Raw genomic sequence first — 21,896 nt, forward strand, 5'->3', positions numbered from 1 at the left:
AAACACTCCCATATACAACAATTAACCCTAAGCCCTAAAACCTAACCCCCCCCCCTCCTCCACTGCACTACCCATAAACTACCCTAAACCCTAAAACAGCGTCGACCTTACCTGGTTCCAACGTTGTCTCCCCTGCCGCCCGTGTACCCGCGCCTGCGTTCTAACAGCGCCCGCGATGCAATGGCACCCGCGATGGAACGTCGTGCGTAGTGAACGCACGCGGCGTAACGTCGCGTGCGTTGTGATGGCATGCGATGTAAGCGCATGCGATGCGACGCATGCGTTGCGATGGGTGTTCCCCTTAGGTGTCTTCCTCACACAACATCTCAATCCTCAACTCTACTCTCAACTCTATTCAAAACTAGATGTTAGCTCATCAACTCATTCTGAATCCTTCCAAAACTGAATTCCTCCTCCTCTCTACCTCACTCTCCCCTCCTCCTGTTTAATCTTGGATGAATAACCTGAACGTACTGAACAACAAACCTATCGTTGTCGACAGCGCTAAATCCCTTGGTGTCATTCTTGACAAAAAGCTCAATCTACACTCACACATCAATTATATTGCAAAAAATGTACGTTACCAACTGCGCCTTCACTGGGGGATTCGACGTTTTCTTCCGGAGCAAGACATAATAACCTTGGTCCAGTCTCTGGTTCTCTCTAGATTGGACTATTGCAATTCTCTGCTTGCTGGCCTCTACAAATCTCACCTTTCCCCTTTCAAATCCGTACTCCATTCAGCGGCTTGTTTTGTCATTGGGGCCAAAAGAAGTGAGCACATTACACCCATACTTTTTTCTCTTCGATGGCTTCCCATTGAGGCAAGATCAATCTACACGCTTGCCTGTATCACACACAAAGCCCTGCACACTTCCTCCCCTCGATACCTGGCAAATAAACTTAAAATCTCTGGAGGCTCTAGACCTTCACTTAATGCAGAAAAATTACTGCTTTAGCCCCCCACCTTCGAAAGGAAAAGATCGATGGCTCAATCCTTCTTAGGCAATGCGATCAGAACCTGGAACTCGTTTCCACCACTACTCCGTACCATCACCTCTACCCGGACTTTCAAAGCTGACCTCAAATCTCTTCTCTTCCAAAGACACTTCCAGAATTAATGCATCCCTTTTCACACCCCTCAAGGAAGTTCTTACAATGTTGTAAATATGCAATCTATGCCTGTACGATCCGAATTCTATTGTGTTTTTGATATTTGTGTAACTGCCTTCTATTGTGTTATTTTACTTTTTCATCTAGCTCGTTTGTATTTGTAACATGTCAGTATGTAAATTTCCTCATGTAACGGTCTTGGTTCTATTGTGAAGCGCTCTGACACCTTTGGGTAAAGTCTGCTCTATATAAAATTGGTTTAAATAAAAAAAACTGTGGATCAGGAGGCGGGCTGGATTCCCAGGTTGCACGCGGCGCTGGCAAGAAGAAAGACCAGGGCTTCTACCATACACAATGACAGAGAATAAAAGTTTGCAATGAACATTCATTTTTGTTAACATTTCGTGCCTCTCAATGCTCCTTAAATGATTTTTACACACAGTATTTATAATTTCACTATTGACTGAAAGAAAGTCAAATTGGATATAATTCTTTCACTGTGTTCCTAAATCTCCCGATTAAGCTTTTGCCTCGTTTGCTATGGTTTGCATTACATATACGTCTTGTTAGGAGTTAAAAAACACTACCATTTTTTGTGTTCATTTCATGCAAGAAATTTCCCTTAATCAGAGTACAATCTTTTAGCTTACTAATATATAACGTAATAATTGTGAGAAAATGTTAGCATTTATGTGTAAAATTATTTCACTGAGTCTGTGAAGACATCATGAAGGATGACGTGTCAATGGTTGATCCCTGCTTGGACAAACTCCCCACGGCAACACACTGGCAACGTCACCTCACGCACTCCCTACATTTAACTCCACATCCAGTCAAGTCAAAACAAACACTCATGGGCTCCACAATAATATTTTATTTGAGAAAAATGTACAACAATTTCATAGCTCAGCATTTTAAAAAAATAGTATATCTGAAAATGCACAAATAATAAAAAGAACATTTGCATCTCTGTGCCGGTACATTTACAAGAAGCGCTGTGCAGAGGTCTCTCTACAGCGCTGTCTTTAGGGGAAAACACAAGGTCTCAGGTGCGGGTGGTGCGACGTTACCATGCTTTCTCCGGGTGTCCATATATGACGTATTGGTAAATATATGAATGTCCATTTTTTTTTATTTACCACCCTTACTGAGGTTACAAAGTTTCTAAGCACTCCCATTGTTAGGAGACAAGAGAACCAAGTCACAGGAACAACGCACATCATGGGCAGGTATGGATGCCAGAATACAAATTCTGACCTCCTGGATCGACAATCTATCTTTACTGCTAGAACCCAACCAGGGCAACCCGCACAGAAAGAAGCTGCTTCAACTGAACACGTTACTGGATTATCAAAAGAAATGGGAGAGAATTTGTACAAGCTGCAAACATTTGGGGGCAAATTTACAAGCCCCTTGCGCCACTTTTGTGTCACTTTTCCCATGTTAAAAGTGACGCAAAAGTGGCGCAAGGGGCTTGTAAATCTGCCCCTTGGTCTTGACTGTGGTGATGATTAGAACACACCTCCAAATCATAAACATGCATATTTTGTTTTTAGCTTAGCTCACAAGCTAAGCTAAAATCTGCTTTCCTGGGTTTTTGACTCTGAAGCAGGCGTTCAGACCTTTCTCAACCTGGAAGCTCTTGCACTGTATAGGCATGCCCGTTCACTCAAGGCACGGTTTAGAACAGTGTATCGCAGCACCAATCAACAACTTTGATATTACAAGAGAAATTTCAGTTCAGAGTGCCGCCATTTTGAAAACGTCCTCATACACATTCACTGGAGCAGCATTCAAAGATCTAAAATGGCCACCATCATTCTGTGCACTCTGTTGGATTCTATGGATGTAGAAGTGTGGATTTCAAAATGACAGAACACTATAGAATCACTATGAAGCTAGAAAGAAGAATAGGGGAGGAAAGGGTGGCTTCCGACAAGATGCCTTGTATTAGCAAACATGGACAAGAAGAGGACCGCCTACAGCGGATTAAATCATCCGTTCTCATGTACAATGCAGAAAACACCGGCTTTGCTGAACTCAGGATTCTATTCAAATTTATAATAAGTATTAATGAGCTTTGTCACCCCGCATTTATTTTAATTTTCAGGCTCGTTCCAATACTACCTAAATGATGAAATGGCAAGCTATCAACATGTGAATGTTTCTTACAAACAGAATTGAATCCAAGGACTGATCCGAATATTTGAGGACAAGCGGGTACCAATGCCTCAGTCGACATTACACACATTGTGACTGGGCAGAGTCCACCAGAACAGAACTGAGACACCGGACTGGCTTCCGTATCGTTCGGATTCAGTTATCCACCACATTCTGATTCATCTCACACATCGCCCTCCACAAGAGGTGACCTACCAGGGTGTAGGGCTTATGTTCAGTAGACCAGCTTTACATTTGTGTGACTTAGTGGGTACCTCCCAAATTCGAAGGTAACTTTCAACATGAGGGTTCTTGTGAGCAAAGCCAAGGATAAGAATGAAAACCTACCACTGTTCAGAAAAATGCCATGGTTACAGTGTAAGATGAGATAATGGATCTAGACTTTTTTGACTTTTCCCCTCTGTTTCTCAGTCCTCAGTAATGTGGGCAGCAAAGCTTCCCGAACTGGTAAATCGCCAAATGAATTATGAAAAACATGGGCAAAATGTTAAAAAACAAAAGAACACGTTGAATGAAAAACATTCAAAGTTCCCTTTAAATTCAACCACGATGATTTAAGATTGTCCAGCAGGACGATGGCTGAAATGACCGTGACGCTGACCCAGAGCCAGACAGGCCTTTGTTCACCAGGCATTTCCCCAGTGGGCTGGAGCCCTTGGAGGTGGGACGCTCCTGGTGCCTCTGCCCATTTCTCCAGCTCGCATCGTTTATTGCAACAGACACAGGACTCTTCAAGAAAGAGCAAAACAAAGGGAGGGAGAGGTAAGGCAAAGAGCACGCGATCCCAGAGGGAGAAGAGAGGAAGGAGAGAAGGAAAGAAAGAGAATAGATGAACGGAAGAGAGCGATTGCAGGAGGGATTGAAAGGAGCTGAGCTGGCTGGAGCGTTTTTGCCAGGGCCACTGTTGGTTCCCCAGTCCAACCCTGGACTGTCCTTGTCCTAATTAACAATTTGTGGATGAATGCTCCGACTTACTAAGAAAATGAAAGATACCCCTGTTCAAGTCGGGTTATACAGACACATCTTATTGGAAGATTGTGCGATTTTAAATAAAACAAATAGCCTGCAGGTTGTGTGATATCCTGATGAAAGCCACAGATAAAGAGCAGGACCTACATGTATATAGTTAATAACTTTTTGAGAATTGACAGAAGCGAAGAGGAGCTTTTTTGAACCAATGAATAAAATTGTAATGGACATTGAATTAAGAAATTGCATTCATTACCTTAAATTGATTCTCTGTATTAAGATTGATTATTTTAGTGTGAATGTGAAGTGTGCTTGGGTTAGATGTCTTTAATAATGTTTGTGTAATAATTTCATAGATATCTAATGTCATGATTTTTTGATATACATTTCATGCTGTAGTATAAGCACATCAGTTCCGCTTATAAATTTATTGTATGAATAATTAAAATAATTTTTTAAGATACCAGTGATTCTCCCTTTCCATATTGTGGATTAAATCTTGACAAAACTAATATGTTTGGTAAGGTATACATGCTTAGAAAATATGCATTACTGTGTCTAGATATTGCCTGGAGTACAAGGCAAACTCTTTTGCAAAGAAACTCTTATAGGCTCTGGCTACTTCAAAAGTCAATCCTCAGAACAAGGGAATGTGGGGGGGAAATGATTCAGAGAATACAATTCTCCCACCGCCTCCTAATTTCCTAATAGTGTTTTGAACCTGGGTACATAACTGTTCTCGAGCCACTTCTGGGCTTAGCATGAAGGGGTTATAAATATGGACGGAATAGTAATCTAAGCCTTCCCTTGAAATACTGCAATAAATGGCTGTGATTGCCTCCAGTGGTCTCGACCAATGGATGCTCGGTCTTGCCCGTCTATCTCTCAGTGGAAGTGCCGGGACATCAGTTTTGCAAACCAGCAGTTTCTTCATTGAAGTAAGTAACATTCGTATCCTTACCCAATCAGCAGACAGAATGCATTTTATGCCATTTTTGACAACCTTTTTGAGTCCGGGGAAAAAACTCAATTTGTGATTACATGCATGAAAAATAAACAACTGAGAACCCTGTTCAATTTACATCAGATATAACTGTTGGGGGAGGTGTGTTAATCACCTACCACGAAAACCAATGTCACATTTATACACTTCTATGGCGTATAAGCATGTGCTCTGGATAAATGGGGCTGTGCGGTTGTACAATTCTTGGTCCCAGAATATATGCTCAAGGAGATTTATCTTTTCCGTACATAACCAAGTAGCTTCCTAGCGGTCCTTTTCCACCATAAACACCCTTCACCCTAGGCACTTTCCATCAACAAGGCGACCCCTGTTCTGAAAACTCATGATGTTGCGCAACCCCACTGGATCAAACGTTTTGGTTGGTTTTTGGTAGAATGCTTTGGTTTTGGTAGAATCTCGCCACATTGCAAGTTTTGCCAAACTTGTGGTGAATGGTGGTCCAATTTCTCAAATACGAGGCTAGTGTGGTCTGCCTCTCTCGCTGACCTGGCACCATCTTGTTTCTGCCCCTCTTCTGCTCTTCTTGTATGCTGTGAGTAAATGATGCCACTGAGTTTGTTTGGGAAGTTGAAACTCTATGTAGTTCAAGGAATTTTGGAAATTGAGGATAAAATAGTGGCCACAGAAACATGGGCTACTTCAAGCAAAACTGTGGTAGCCGTGCCACAATTAAATACCCAGATCTCGCAGAGTGCAGCATAGTATCAATTATGCTTTCTGCACTGGTGACTTAAGAGCTGGGACCAGGAGATGCACCCTCCAGAGATGAATTAAGTTGAGTTTACACCAAAATAAAAAATACAAAAGAAATGTTTGACAGAGTCATTTGGAATTCTACAAGAGTTCGTAAACAGTGTGACTGAAAAGGTTGGACAACACCTGTCTGGTACATTACATGTATGGAAGGTCCACCGTTCAACAGGATCCCACGTCCCCAGAGTGGGCCACGTGCCTGTGTGCTTACAGTCAACAGTTCAGGCTGCCACAGCGCGTGCATAGTGCACCAACGTCTTCCGTAGTGTTTGGTCTAGGAAGATGGAAGTCCTTTTGTGCGCTTATTAGTGCCACAACTCTACGTAGTGCATCAACGGATGTTACCAACATTGTAAGGGAACAACCAACCAATACCAGCTCCCAAAAGCAAATGGGAATGCCTTTGACTTGACTAACAACCTTGCATCTGGCATTATTCAAGAGAGGGCTCCAGTGTCAGGCCACCATACATGGTCTATCCAGTCGAGTTAGTTCTCAGACAAATTCTTCCAGGTCAGAGGCCAAGTCACTCAGGCTGACCATTAGAACCTCTTTGTTGGAAGAAAATGGTGAAAGCGCTGAGCAGTGACCTCTGTCCAATGACCTTAGGTCCACCTTTTCCATTCAGAGACTGATTCACCTCTGCAGAAACTCAACCAGTGTTGGCTTTGGTCAAAGCCTGGAAGAGACGTTGGACCCAAATTGCAGATCCTTTCTCTCACTTCTCATAGAAACATCCATGAGTTCCATGCCTCAGAGCTCTGTCGTCTTCCTGAGCTCTGTCATAGCGGTATTCAACATTTGGACTTGACTCTCCTCATCCTGCGCCTTGCTAGCACTGACTGAAGTACTCTGGCAACAAGCTCGCCTATGGCGCCCTCTTCTCTTCTTCCAAACAACCAGTGCTATCGTCAGCATGACCAGCAAGGCGGTCAGTCCACCAAACACAACCAGTGTTAGTATTTGTGGCTCTGTGAGACCAGTGTCTCGGTGGGTAACCACTTCCTTCACAGAGATTTTCAACAGTCCACCATTTGGTTTTGCGCTGGGGTTGGAGCTCCAGCCCTCCATGTCCACTGTCTTGATTGGCTGGAGCTGCGTGATTCTGGGATAATCATCGGTTGTGCTTCGCACTGGTGTGAAGTTTTGGCTGTCCTTGGGAGCCGGTCTGTTCATTGTGATGTGAGTTGGTACAGGAAGTAGAACTGGTGGAACCTCACATGTCTTTCCGGTGAAGCCATTAACGCAAGCGCAATCATAATCATTAACACGGTCATAACACCGGCCACCGTTCTGGCACAGGCCTTCCGCACAGTCGTCAATGTTGATAGTGCAAAAGCGGCCTTCGAATCCCACCTGACACTCACAGGAGAAACGGTTGATGCCATCATGACAGGTGGCGCCGTTGGCACAGGGGCGCATCAGACAGTCGTCCACATCCAGTTCGCACAGTTCCCCAATGTAGCCCACCAGGCACCTGCAGGTGAAGCTGTTGGCGTAGCCGTGCTCGTCCTGACAGGACCCGCCATTCTTACACGGTGACCTGAAAGAGCATAACAAAGAGGAGGTCACTGGTGTGTCACCATCTTCAAAAGACAATTCTATCCGCAAAAAGTAATGCACCATTTTATTTACTTATATTTGGTGTTTTTAGACCGCACTATATGTTACCCTAGAGCCACCTCAGAGCATTCAAATATACAGAAAAAATAAAAACAAGAACTTATATTATGACAATCACTATCCATGCCGTAACACTCAAGACGTCGGCTCCTTCAAATGACTAATTTGGTTTGATATACTGCTACCAAAAAGACTCACTGTGCATGCAGCTAAAGAAGGCAAAAGACCACCCTAAACCGTCCCTTATTTCCCAAACTATCATGCACACTAGTCATCTCCTCATCAATGTCAACCTTCTTTGGCCAACTCAATCGAAAATATAGTAAAGAGGCACGTTAGTATGTGGAGTGGCCTCCAAGGGGTTGAAATGGCCTGGGTGGATGAGTAGGAATAGGGTGAAACTAGGTGGTCATTACCTGGTACTGCGGGCCATCAGTCTACACTAATGCTAATAAGGATTCTTGGTGGAGTTTCTTTGAGTGCCCTCTATTTTGTCTGTATGTATGTGTGTGCAAAGGGCATTCTGTAAAAGAATTTGTGCTTCCAACCATATAATTGGGTAGAGGGCGCAAGAATTCAGAGTGATTTCTAATATTTTAGATTATATTTATTTTATTTACAGTTTAATAAAACCTGAACCTAGCATGAAGCAGACAGCGCCTCCCACAAGGACCCTACAGAGGGTCCCTTGCAGATGGAGTAGCTAAAATCACACACCCCTTCAGCATACGTCGTTCATTAATGATCACTTATTGATCACTGCAGTCAGCTGGAATTTGAGGCAAGGCCTTACCTCTTTGCTATTCCTTTTGTTAAGTTACTCAGGTTAGAAACATTCAGACCTATGAACCACTTGTACGAATGTCTGGTGGCAAAATACTGCTCACACACTATAGACAGCACTTTTGCAACCAGTAAAGATTCTGAAGAACCTATGCACGAATAGCTCCGCACTTAAAAAACAGATTCGTTGTAGGTCGCATTTCCATCTTCCTCATGAATATTAATGAGGTTGGCTGCAAATTGCAACTCACTACAATTGGAATCCATAATTGGGATGGTGGCCTGGTGAGGTCAGTAGACCACCATGTCTGTGATTGCAATTTAAAGCAAACGTTTTTAAAGTTTGATTGAGAGTTTGCAGTGGTCCATGCACCACCGCCTACTCTCCAACAAACCTTTTTTAATAATCTCAAAGGGCAAGGGGACCTTAAAGAACTCTTCTCTTTTGCAAATGAGTTGCCGCCTTAACGTTAGGTCTGTGACTTTTTAATGGTTTACGACCACTATTTTGGTCCTAAACCATTGATACATATGAATAGGAATCGCTGTTTGGAAGGGATGCCTACAACACACCGCTTCCAAATAGAGATTCCTTATCTATTTCTAAACCCATCGTAGGATTCAGTAAATAGTTACCGAATCCTCAAATGGGTTTAGTACCTTGAAAACAGCCTTTTTGTGGTCACAGATTACAAATTGGAGAGACTGCAACTGGAAAAATGCTTTTCCCATCTGGCCCCATATGACTGCCATTACTAGAAAGTGAAGTTTGTCGAGTTTACATTGATTGTCCATTCACTAATGTAGGGCCATGCAGGCACGTCTCATGGTAGTCTGTTTATGTGTGTCTATCGACTGTGAATACAGAGTGCTGATAAAGAGTAACTTGTTCTCAATACTTCAAACTGGCAATAATAGGGAGCTGGCCACCAAATACTGGAAGCTTTTATAGAAATATATATATATATATATATATATATATATATATATATATTCCCAAGCTATACTTAAAACTGATAGGCCTGCAAAGAACTACTGATTGTGTTTACAGTCTGGTGTGCAGAGAGCAATGCTTACCATCATTCACGTACAGTATGCCACGTGGCGGCCCAACAAGTGTCTTTTGGCTATATAGGACCTTGTTTAGATAGTTGCATTTGTGGGATGCCTGTGGCCACTGAGTGCTCTAAAACTGCCGTCATCTCCTTGAGGACTTTTTGACTCCAAGGCTTCAAGTGAATTCACGCTTCTCTTTTCATTTACAAGCTGTAAATACTACTCTATGGCTGCATTTATTACACTGTTCACATCACAGATACTTCCACCTAGAATGAATTGAAATGAGTAGAAAAGTCTGTGAACTTCATACATTTACAATTGCCATTCACACACCAGAGGGAGAAGGCAGGGCACCGCCGCACCCTCTGTTAGGGAGTAGTTGCTAGAGGGCTGGGATCTTTGGATGCTAAAGAATAAGCTGGCAGGGACAGAAAATATTCAACTGGGGAGCAGAGCCAACACCACAGGCAATGTCTGGCAATGGTAGCTTTTTCCCTCTGGTGTGACTTTGCAGACAAAAGGGCCCAATTATAAGGAGGGCGGAATTCCATGCAGAGACTCCTGGTGGGTGGAATTATTGTTAGAGGCTGGTATCTTGCATGGATTCCAGCTATTATGAGTTAAACCCCTGAAATGGGGAAGAACTATACTGTTCAGGAACAGAATTCCTGTGCAGAAGTCTGCACTGTACTCCCATTTCCGAGTGTTTTAACGCTCCCATTTACTACCTGCTCTAAGCAGGGTTTTTTTGGGTTCAGTGGCTTCTGTGCAGGGCAGTGCTAGAAGGTAGTAGAATAGGGTGCAGGGAGGGAAGCAGAAAATGTGGATCACTGACATAGTATCAACAAGCAAAATATAGAATGGACATAATATCGACACCAAAATATTGAAGTACAAAATATCGTCTCCCTATCTACAAACAGGTAAGTACAAAAATATCGACGACAAAATATCGTTGGTTAAAATATAGAATGTAAAAATATCAAATTTGTAAAATATGTTAAAAGTAACATTAACTTAATTAAATATTCAATATAATTAAGCAAAACATACTTAAAATTATTTTAAAAATTTTAAAATTAATAAATAATATATGTAAGCTCTTTAAAAAAATGTACATCACTGTTGGATAGCGGGAGGGTAAAATTTACTATTCCCACTCCAGCGAGTGGAACAGTAGGGAGAGCGTTGGATAGCGGGAGGGTAAAAATGATTATTCCCACTCCACTGAGTGCAAGAGTAGGGAAAACGCTGGATAGCGGGAGGGTAAAAACTACTATTCCCACTCCAATGAATGCAACAGTAGGGAAAGCGTTGGATAGCGGGAGGGTAAAAAATACTATTCCCACTCCAAAGAGTGCAACAGTAGGGAAAGCGTTGGATAGCTTAGGGGTGAAAATTACTATTCCCACTCCAGTGAGTGCAATAGTAGGGAAAGCGTTGGATAGCATAGGGGTAAAAATTACTATTCCCACTCCAGTGAGTGCAACAGTAGGGAAAGCGTTGGATAGCGGGAGCGTGAAAATGATTATTCCCACTCCACTGAGTGCAAGAGTAGGGAAAACGCTGGACAGCGGGAGGGTAAAAATTACTATTCCCACTCCAATGAATGCAACAGTAGGGAAAGCGTTGGATAGCGGGAGGGTAAAAAATACTATTCCCACTCCAAAGAGTGCAACAGTAGGGAAAGCGTTGGATAGCTTAGGGGTAAAAATTACTATTCCCACTCCAGTGAGTGCAATAGTAGGGAAAGCGTTGGATAGCATAGGGGTAAAAATTACTATTCCCACTCCAGAGAGTGCAACAGTAGGGAAAGCGTTGGATAGCATAGGGGTAAAAATTACTATTCCCACTCCAGAGAGTGCAACAGTAAGGAAAGCATTGGATAGCGTAGGGATAAAAATTACTATTCCCACTCCAGAGAGTGCAACAGTAGGGAAAGCGTTGGATAGCATAGGGGTAAAAATTACTATTCCCACTCTAGTGAGTGCAACAGTAGGGAAAGCGTTGGATAGCGGAAGGCTAAAAATTACTATTCCCACTCCAGAGAGTGCAACAGTGAGGAAAGCATTGGATAGCGTAGGGGTAAAAATTACTATTCCCACTCCAGAGAGTGCAACAGTAGGGAAAGCGTTGGATAGCATAGGGGTAAAAATTACTATTCCCACTCCAGAGAGTGCAACAGTAGGGAAAGCGTTGGATAGTGTAGGGGTAAAAATTACTATTCCCACTCCAGTGAGTGCAATAGTAGTGAAAGTAATGATTTAATATTTAAATAAAATAAATTAATCATCAATACCAATAAAAAAATAATAATAATTAATTACCAATTACAAAATATTTAATAATTAATTATAAATACCAAAAAACGTTATTTATTAAACATGACCAAATAATAATTAATTAACAACCAATTAATTTTCAATACCAAAAATGTAATAGGTAATAAAAAAAATTACCAATTAATAATTAATTAACAATAAATTAATTATCAATACACAAAAATAATTTCAATAATTACTTAATTACAATTAAATTACTTCCCACCCTATTCCCCTATAAACCCACAACCCGCTCCGAATAATAAATGAATACAATTAACATAATTATCAATTAATAACAATTAATTGCCAATTAATAAAAATCAATTACCAATTAATAATTAATAAACAATAAATTATCAATATCTAGAAATAAAAATAAATATTTACCTAATTACAATTAAATTACTTCCGACCCTATTCCCCTATTAACCCAAAACCCGCTCAGAATAATAAATTAATACAATTAACATAATTATCAATTAATCAATTAACAATTTATTACCAATTATTAAAAATTAATTACCAATTATTAATTAATTAACAATAAATTAATGATCAATACCAATACATAAAAATAAATATTTACTTAATTACAATTAAATTACTTATAATTTACTATAATTAAATTACTTCCCACCCTAATCCCCTAAAACCCCACAACCAGTTACAGAAGTAAAATACGCAAAAATTATTTTACATACATTTCTTAACTTTAAAAAATAATTAAACATACATTACAAAAATAATATACACTTTTAACACATATACTAACATACAAAACACTATTATATTATTAAAAATTCGATATATTTTGACAGCCGATATTACTTACCTGCATGTTGATATTATTAACCACTATATTATGTCCAATCGATATTCTGTCCATTTTATATTTTGAATTAGATATTTTGTCCATTCGATATTTTTTTTTCGATATTGTATCTAGTTACCAGAAAATGTACCCTGGCAGAGGTGAGCACTGCATGATGCCCCATTGCCGTAGAAAGGCTGGGCATGAACGGGGAGAGAGATTTCGCAGGTTTCCACACTGGACTTTCACTTCGCCCAACTTGAAAATAAGCCAAAAGTCTTCTGTTGTTGGAACATGACAATCTTTCAGGCAACTGACCCTTCATGCTTATCTTGTCCTGGAAAGCCTTTTTGTGAAACATGCACTGCACTTCGGGAATAAACAACATAGAGCTTGACTGGCTATTGGTTGACCCGCTATATTTTGATCGACCACTTTTCAGATAGACAACTCAATGAGAGCCAAAGATACAACGTACAAGATTGCCACGACTGAGTGAACTATCTATGAAGGCCATGGGGGGGGAGGGAGTCTGATGAGCTGAATCTCCAGAGCTGTGTGTGGTCAGTAGTGAACCTACTGCGCCACGAGGCAGTGAGTCTTTGAGTAAACCGTGAACCCTCAATTCCACAGCTGGCTCCAGGAATGGCACCCATGCCCTGGCACTCTCCTTACTAGATTACTGCAACTCCCTTTTCCTCCGAAACCAAAGCGGGCCTCTGACAATGGAAGCATCTCCTGCTGTCTCCAACGGCTTCGCTCACTCCCCATCAAATTCCAAGCTCAATTTAATGTATTTATTACAAGGTCCTTCAAGCTAGGGAATTGCTATGCCTGGCAGACAAGCTCACCGCTCTTTTCCTTCACTTACCCACCGATCCACTGCTACCCTCCTCCTGATACTCTCGGGACACAAACTCAGGCCGCTAGTTCAGGTTCGTCCCACCTATAGGACCTAACCACATCACCTCTGCAGTGCTGCTGGTCTTTTTGCCTTCAAGAAAGGCACTCACAAAACATCTTTTCCCCAAGTGGTCAACATCCACAGCCACTGTCACTCAAATGCTCCCTGTTCACACCCCTACAAATACCCCCTACGTCTTACCCAAGATGTATAGCCCCATTGAATCACCTGCCAACAGGTGTGCCACGCTCCATTCTGACACTTACGCTACCGTGTCTGTGACGGGTCATCATCATCATCATCTGAACTGTTCTCCGCAGTCCTCTTGTAAGGTGCACATATGGTAAGTATTGCTATATAAAATGTAATACCTAAATACTAGGACACTTCAGTGCGGCATGCATCACACTAACTGTAGATGACTGCAAATGATCCCGAATGGGACCTGCCTTCATGACAGCAGAAGGGAATTCACTACCAGTGGGCTGTAATTGGCAGAAATGTTTGTAGGGTGCTTTTTACATTACTTTTCCTAATGGTATTCTCTGACTCCTGTTCTACTTGCCCTTCTTCGAATGGTGGACAGCACACGATTCGTGGTTAGGTCTAATACAATTATGAGAAAGAACTTGCCCCACTCTATACCATGGTGAAGAAGGGCAAAGAAAGTAGGGTGCCTCATGGTGCTGCTTGCAAACATTTGGAGCAAACAAGTCACCACCTATTTGTGTGGCAGAAATGACTAGTTGCTCACAGAAATGGGACCTAAAAGTCTGTGATTCTGCTTGAGGGGACTGAATGAGAACCCTCCTTAGGACTTGCCTCTCTCCTTCAAAAGAGTTCAGCTTTTGCAGGAAAGGCACTCATCATCAGAACAGCAGCAACACAGGGAGCTGATGAGGTCATACAGTTATCTGTCAGTTTCTACAGGTTTGAAGCACCAAAAACGCTCATCAGTCAAAGACATCTCAGACTCATGGTTCTTTGGGTCTAGTAAGGGGCCCTTGGATACACTGTCCAGCCCCGGCCCAACAGCTTGCACAAGAGAGGGTCTGGGAAATTGTTATATACACTCTCATCTTGGGAAACGTTGAAGGGATTGCACTCAGTGTTAAAAAGCTGCCCTTGCTGTCCATCTAAAATTCAGGGCTAGTTGGTGTTCTGGAGGAAGTGCCTGGGAATGTGGCCCAGGAGCCAGGGCTTCCAGTCAGCAGCTTAGACCTACGTGGACACTATCTTAATCCCAGACTTGGTCTCTACCAGGTGCAGACACACATTCACATGCCCTGTTAGTCTGGAGGCCTAGATTTCACCTTGTGCTGATTTGATTGATTGCTTTGGCAATTCATAAAGCGCAAACAAATGCCCGAAGGTGTCAAGGCGCTAATGCGTATACTCTACTGAGGAAGGAAAAAAATGCACAATCCCTTACCTAAATGAGGCATTACAAGGCAAATAACTGCCCATTTGTTGTGACTTGTTTATTTTTCTTTATTTATTTTTTAGAGTTTTATAAAGTGCAACATTCACCAGAAGACATCCTGTCACTAAAATACAACACACACCCAATGTGGAAACCTCAGATGAGAACAAAGGTCCTACTCCCATCTAGCGAAGGAAAAACCACCTTTTTAAGGCTAATCTAAACTTTAGTAAATTGGGTAGGGCCCTAGGAGCAGGACGGAGTGGGTGCCATTTAGTAGCTGCAACCATAGAAAACGACTGGTCACATACTACACCCTTATCACTCTACTGGTGAATGGACATGGCTCATTTGCTACACTTGTTCGTTGTGTGAGGCGTGAACCTTTCACCATCCCTGTCACTTCTGGCACGTAACACTGATGGCTGCAATTTCACTCTGACAATAGTTCCATCACCACTGAATACTTGCTGCAGTCTATGGTGCTCAGTGGCTCAGTTGACTCCACCACCTCCATCAACTCCTAGGTACACTGCACCTTCTCTCCCTGCAGTGCATGGTGGGATTGTGAGCTGGATCTCCCCTCCTCACCTACATGTGCCACCGCCGCCCACCTTCTCTCCATTACTTATACCTATTTAGCATGACATGATGCATCGCATGCTGAGATCCGAGGAAGCGGTGTCCCATATTGTCCAACGCCTTCACTCAACCGCACTGCATTGCCCAGGAGTCTGGTAGGCCTGCCTCTTACCCTGCTCGCTCGCATGGTCCGGTCTTCTGTTCGCAGTGCTTTCCGTGGAAGCCCTCTGGACACACACAGGAGTACTCTCCCTTCGAATCAACGATGCACTCAGCCCCATTCTGACACGGGTCCTGGTGGACGCAGATCTCGACATCTAAGAAGAAAGAGGCAAGGACTCGAGTCAAACGTCATGGACGGCCATGGCATCTGCAATTTACATTGGGTGTGGCATGGGGGAGGAATGGAGGGACAAGCACATGGGTAATATTTACTATGGCTGGGGGGCAATTTCTCTGAAAGGGGTGCACAGTAACACGAAGATCAACAACATTAGAATCCACAATATGTTTTAGAAATGTTTGAACTTAAGATTCGACTGAGGAAGCACATTATAGGGCAAGCATTCTCTTACTTTCTAACTTTAACAAAATCTTGAAATATTCAAAGCGCTACAAAACCTCCGCAACGCAAACACCAATTAAGGTTGGATGCACCACCAATTCATACCGATGGCGATACAGCTCAGTAACAAATTGAAGCTTGATAAAAGCAGCTTCACCCCAGCCCCAAGATTCATACATGAACATTCAGAACCTGAATACTCCCAGGTCTGTAATACATAAATGGCAGGTTTTGTGCCTGTGGTAATTTTTATCCATGTGGTATTTAGTGTACACATGTGGGTAGTAAAAAAGCGCTGCTATTTGGAGGGAAGCTATAAATGCTCCTACACTCTGGGCGTGTAATATACACAAACAATAAAGGGAGAATTTACTAACATTTTGTGTTGTCAATGCGCCACTTTTTTGTGCACCAAAAAAGTGACACAGGCACCCTTGCATCATGGTGCAAGCGTGCCCACACTGGTGCTAGGCTGCACACAGTGTGCCAGCAATAGGTGACAGCCGAAATGCACCATATCTTAGTTGACATTTCTGCTGTCACCCTTTCACGCAATGCAGTGCAGCACCTTAGCTTGCTGCCCTGTATTGCGTGAAATTCAAGTATACATGCCACTAAGGAGGAGATCAAACCAAATTTCCACGCAACGCAGCACAGCCTCCCACGAGGCTGCGCTCAGTTGCGTAACAGGGAAGTAGCAGGAGAGCACCATATTTTCAATCTTATGGCTCTCTCCTCCGCTATCCCTTGCGCCGGCGCTGATTACAGCTGCTGTGCGCCACGCACCACCTTAGCGCTGCAGCGCTAGGGTGTGTGCGTGAGTCTAGCATAGGTTTTGTACAGGAAGGGAAACCATCCTGTACAAAATCCTATGCCTAGACACGAGGGAAAGCTTTTCCCACTTTGTATGCGTGCTGCACAATGCAGCACACATGCAAAGTCAGAAAAGGAAGGAGAAATGAAAGCATTTCTCCTTACCGGTGCCTAGTTTAAAAGGGCACAGTTTTATCACGCTGAACCCAATCCACTGTTTTTAGCAGATTGGGTTTAGAGTGAGAAACTTTGGGTGGTTGCATGGGAACGACCATGAACCACCCTTGGCACGCCCCAATGGCGCAGAGTAATGCGAAGCAGCGCAATGGCATGCTCTGCATTACTTTTACGTTATTTCCAGCAATAAACAAGTTTAGTGCTGGAAAGTAAATATGGAATAAAAGATTTTGCGCCAAGTGACGTAAACATGGCGCAACACCTTAGTAAATCTTTCCCATAGTGTCATGAATGATGACTTGGGCTGTCTGTACCATTATCCAGACTACACGCAGTCATTACCATGAGTAGATTGCTGCTAAAGGACAGACTCAGCAGCAGCATCTGTAAGAAGCTGATTTTTTTCACCACTGTTTACAAGCAAATTAAACCCACAAACAGCTGCCCTGACCTGCAGCACCTTGTTGCAATGTCCTGGGAAGTATTATCCAGATGTTTCTGCCAGTGTCATAATGAAGCTCTGGCTCTAGAACATTTGCTGTTCAGTCCAATTCAAGAAGTTACATATCACTCATAATCACTCACTTCATCTCCATCTTACAAAATGAACCCTATGACAGATCTCTTTGTTAATTGGCTCACTCAAGCTGACTGCTTCACACTGAAACATATTTGAGCCCTCTTGACTTCCTGTGACTCAATAAGCTACATTCATTACTCTAGATATTGTTGTGTGTGAACCATAACAATAAACTAGTGTGAATGTCCTGCATTCTTAACCTTGAAACTACTTGACAGTGCATTGCATATTCCTTTTCACTATGTGTACATCATAAGCTCAGCATTTTTGTCTCTCTGAAGTGTTTCCAAAAAGTGGCAAAGCAGAACACGTCAGTTAAAATGTATTCTGTACATCAGTACTTGCATTCCACTTTTTAAAATGGCTGCTGCCTTCAACAATGCATTTTTCTTGGCTGCCATCTTTTGATTGGCAACTGTATGTTCTCTGTTCTATGATAATCCTAGACATGAAAGCGTCTGCACTATTAGTGATAAAACTACTGTAGGTTTAAATTGTTGAATACTCTCCGTACATCTTCCTGAACCCCAACTGTAGCTTTTTGCTGAATGCCTGAATGAAGAATGAAGCATGGGTCAGCTAGGGATAATCATCATGGAACTCCAGGGAAAGACAGACAAGCAGAGTTTTAGGGATCCAAGTATGAATTCATCAGTGTGTTGGCAAGTGACCGCAAGCCAATATCACACAGTCATAGCTGTGATATACATGGAAGTATCTAAGGAGGTGTAGTGGAGTAGAAGAACAGTGTGAGGCACCATCAGTAACTTATGTACACCGGACGTTCGTCACCCTTCGAACACAAACAGCGATAAACATTTGGCAAACCAAGCTTCTGCAGGTGGAACCTACCTCGGTCACAGAAATTTCCAGCCCAGCCATCCAGACACATGCACTGCCAGGGCTGGTGACACGCTCCATGCAGGCAACCCGGCATCCGGACACACTTCTCGCAATGCTCTCCTTCCCAGCCTGGATCACAACTGCAAAGGAATAGAGACATCAGCATAGCCCTTCAACCCTGGGCAGCATCCTCTCAACAATAACTAAACCAAACCAGAGCCCAACAAACCATGCAGTCAAGCTCTCATCATGAAGAAACAGGCCAATGAAACAGGAGGGATGAGATGCTGGATGTGAGCAAGCAGAAGTAGAGTTTGCAAAAAATGCAACCAAGAAGAACTTAAATAACTGCCTGACTGTTCTGAAACTAAAAAAAGACATTTGGCCCAACTAATACAAAGTAATCACCATTGGTTGACAATAATTCAAGCTTCCAACCCATCACTTTCCTGCTTTCAGCAGCGAGATGCCATTTGTGCAAGTAGCATGCCTAGCCTTTTGACTCATGGTCGCTGCACCATAAGACACTCGCAGTGCACCTCACTGATGACGCCCAACGAGGCGGAAATCAGCCAGTGTCTGGTTTATTCATGTTCAGAGGGATGAGGCATAGCAGTTTGGGCTGGATTGTTCTTATTGGAGCAGTACCAAAGAGGATTGAAATAAGGCTGGCCCAAGATGAGTGGTATAGTAAGCAAAAAACATGATGCTGTGGATTGCGGCCTAGAATAATCAATAGCAGCTGAGAATAAATCAAGCATTCCACCCATGATTCCCAGGCATAACCCAATACTGAAGTCACCCAGGTCCAACACCTGACACACCCTTAACGTTTAAAGGGGTTTGTCAAGCTATGGGGCCAGAGTTCCTACAAGTTATAGGAAGAAGAGGTCAGGATACCATGAAGCTTAGGCAACCAGCAGGCAATCCAAGACTCCAATGGAAGACTCCAATGCAAGAGTTGGAAGGTTTTGTCTGGTTTCCTCTTGCATTGGCCATCAATATCAAATGTATTTTATTTGGTGGTTTTACAGGTCCTGGCATAGGAGGAGTGTGAAGGCCTTCTTTGCTGAGATGATAAATTAGAGATGTATCACCCAATAAAAATGTAACTCTGAACATCATTACCATTGCCAAGCCTTACAATGTTCAGAATCACTCACCCTTAGCAATCACATCACATCCCACCACACCTTCTGCAGCAGAGTGGCCATCTCATCATTTTAGGCCTGTCTAGTCCACATGCACAAACATTCCACTCTTGCTCTCTAAGCACTAATCATTGCAAGGCCGAAGAGGAATTCTCCAGGTTGAGTAAAGAAAATGATGCCATACCTGCACTTGTCGTCCTCGTCACAGTGTCCGTGGGCCAGATCACAGAGGGCACTGCATTCGTCACCTGCAAAAATCAGAGTGGGCACGATGTTACGACAAATTTTAGAAGGTGTGAACTCTATCAAGTAAAGGTATCATTCATTTTGGTGGCAAAATGGGTGCCTTTGGGGTGGCCGAAGGCTTTGTTGTGCGCAAAGGTCTACCAAAAGGCGAACCAACTTAGCCCAGACCTGATGGGGTCAGTGATGTACTGCACACTTACTAGGTGGACTCACTCAGGGGTGGGTGAGACGTTAGCAGAGAAGAACTAAAATTAACTTTGGGCCAGATTTATGAAGCATTTTTTCCGGTCACAAAATAGCCAGATTTTTCGGCCCGATTGTGATCACAAAATTGCCTTTTCTGATATACAAACCTCAAATCGCAATTTGGGTTTGTGACATAATATCAATTCGTATTTGGAATGGGTGTGTATAGTGTGTCCCTTCCAAATACCAAATAGTAGTGCTATGTATTAATATTTTGCGACTGAATTCCGTTCGCAAAGAATTCCTCTTTTACCACCTCCTCAAGGGATCTCTTCCCTTTTCTGAATGTTGACCAAAATATTGGACCATTGCCTACTCTTAAAAAATGAAACTTAAACTTGTCTTTTTAAAAAAAAAAAAATGCATTGCATTAAAAAAAAGCTTTATTTAAAAAGTAATCACAGACATGGAGATATGCTAATTTAGCAGGCCACCATCCTTGTGATGGCTGTCATTCCTAATGCATCCCAAGTTGCGACCTACCTCATATTCATGAGGTACATAGATTTGTGGCCCACTAGTAATTGCTAATTTAAAAACTAAAAGTTTCATACTTTAAGAATATCGATGTAAGAAGATGACACACAAATTCCCTTCAGTCACACAACATCACCTTGTGCTTGTAGTATGTATTATTCTGGGTGAAGGAGAAGATTCTCAACATGGATGGAGTCCCGAATGAGACACTAGTCACTGGAGCAACTATCTGATTACCTTTAAACTGGTCCACAGAGTAACCACCAAATCATCGTCCACAGCAGTAAGAAATCTGAGGCTATTCTTTGATGTAGCCCTTCCCTTCACACCACAGCCCTTACCCAAAAACTGGTTCAGGAAACTGTTGAAAACTAACCTATTTAGGCTTGTCTGCCAATGAACAATACACTACATACGGTGGCGAAAGAAGAACATTGAATTAGTTTACCGATAGCAGTTATCAAACTCTTTTTCTCCCAGATTTCCTCTATTTCAGTGTACCTCTATAAACGAAGATAGTGTTCTACATTAATTTAATGACTACACATAACACTTTACAAAACGTGTAGTAGAGGTTTATGAAAATGCGATATTTGTGATAATTGGTTTGAATTCGAATGAAAATTTCACCCTAGCCGAATAAAATATTTTGACTGACTTTACAAAATGCCCTAATAAATGAAGAAGCCCCCCCCCCCCCCCCCCCTCATGAACACTCTGAATTTGAAGGCCATCAGATCAGTCTTACTAGCCTTTGTCTTTAGTGAATCTGACGATGGCTACGGCTTGGGAAGTAGACCTCCCTTTGCAACACAATAGGGTACAAGAATGTTTTCGTATTCAAAATATTTGAGGTTCCTGTTCAAGGAGTCAGTCAAGAAGTTGATGAAGGTACTAATGGTTTATGACCCTAGACAACTATGATTCAGCTCATACCCTAGCACCATTGTTCAACCCATGGCCGCAGTTCCATCCATAGAGAAACAGGTAAATCACTATAGATGATTGCGATAAACTTCTGAACATTGCTCTTGCCACTGTCTGGTCACCTCATTCAGCCACTATGTGAGCAGCCGGTGTAACCCCACAATCCAATTCCTGCTCGTGACCTTCCAGATCAATGCCATTCACCACCCCACCTCCTCTGCCCTGTGTGCATGGTTTGTCGAACTCATACATAGGGGCTAAAGGTCCTCTGGCATGGAAGGACTGTCAACAATCTTTGCCTCAGCTATAAGTAGACACTACT

General features: G+C 42.5%; 1 protein-coding gene across 2 annotated transcripts in view; it reads right to left on the reverse strand.

Moving 5' to 3' along the window:
- Window positions 1-1,967: 1,967 nt before the first annotated feature.
- DLK2 (delta like non-canonical Notch ligand 2) overlaps window positions 1,968-21,896 on the reverse strand; it is a 249,454-nt gene continuing 229,525 nt past the window's right edge. For both annotated transcript variants that reach the window (XM_085610310.1, XM_085610309.1), the window contains exons 3-6: window positions 19,863-19,926; window positions 18,537-18,667; window positions 15,722-15,866; window positions 1,968-7,583 (exon numbers count right to left, since the gene is read on the reverse strand). In XM_085610310.1, the coding sequence (XP_085466436.1) occupies window positions 6,794-7,583; window positions 15,722-15,866; window positions 18,537-18,667; window positions 19,863-19,926 (1,130 nt within the window). In that variant the 3' untranslated portion in view covers window positions 1,968-6,793. The remainder of the gene's footprint in view (window positions 7,584-15,721; window positions 15,867-18,536; window positions 18,668-19,862; window positions 19,927-21,896) is intronic.

Source organism: Triturus cristatus, chromosome 6, assembly GCF_964204655.1.
Source record: "Triturus cristatus chromosome 6, aTriCri1.1, whole genome shotgun sequence".
NCBI lineage: Eukaryota > Metazoa > Chordata > Amphibia > Caudata > Salamandridae > Triturus > Triturus cristatus.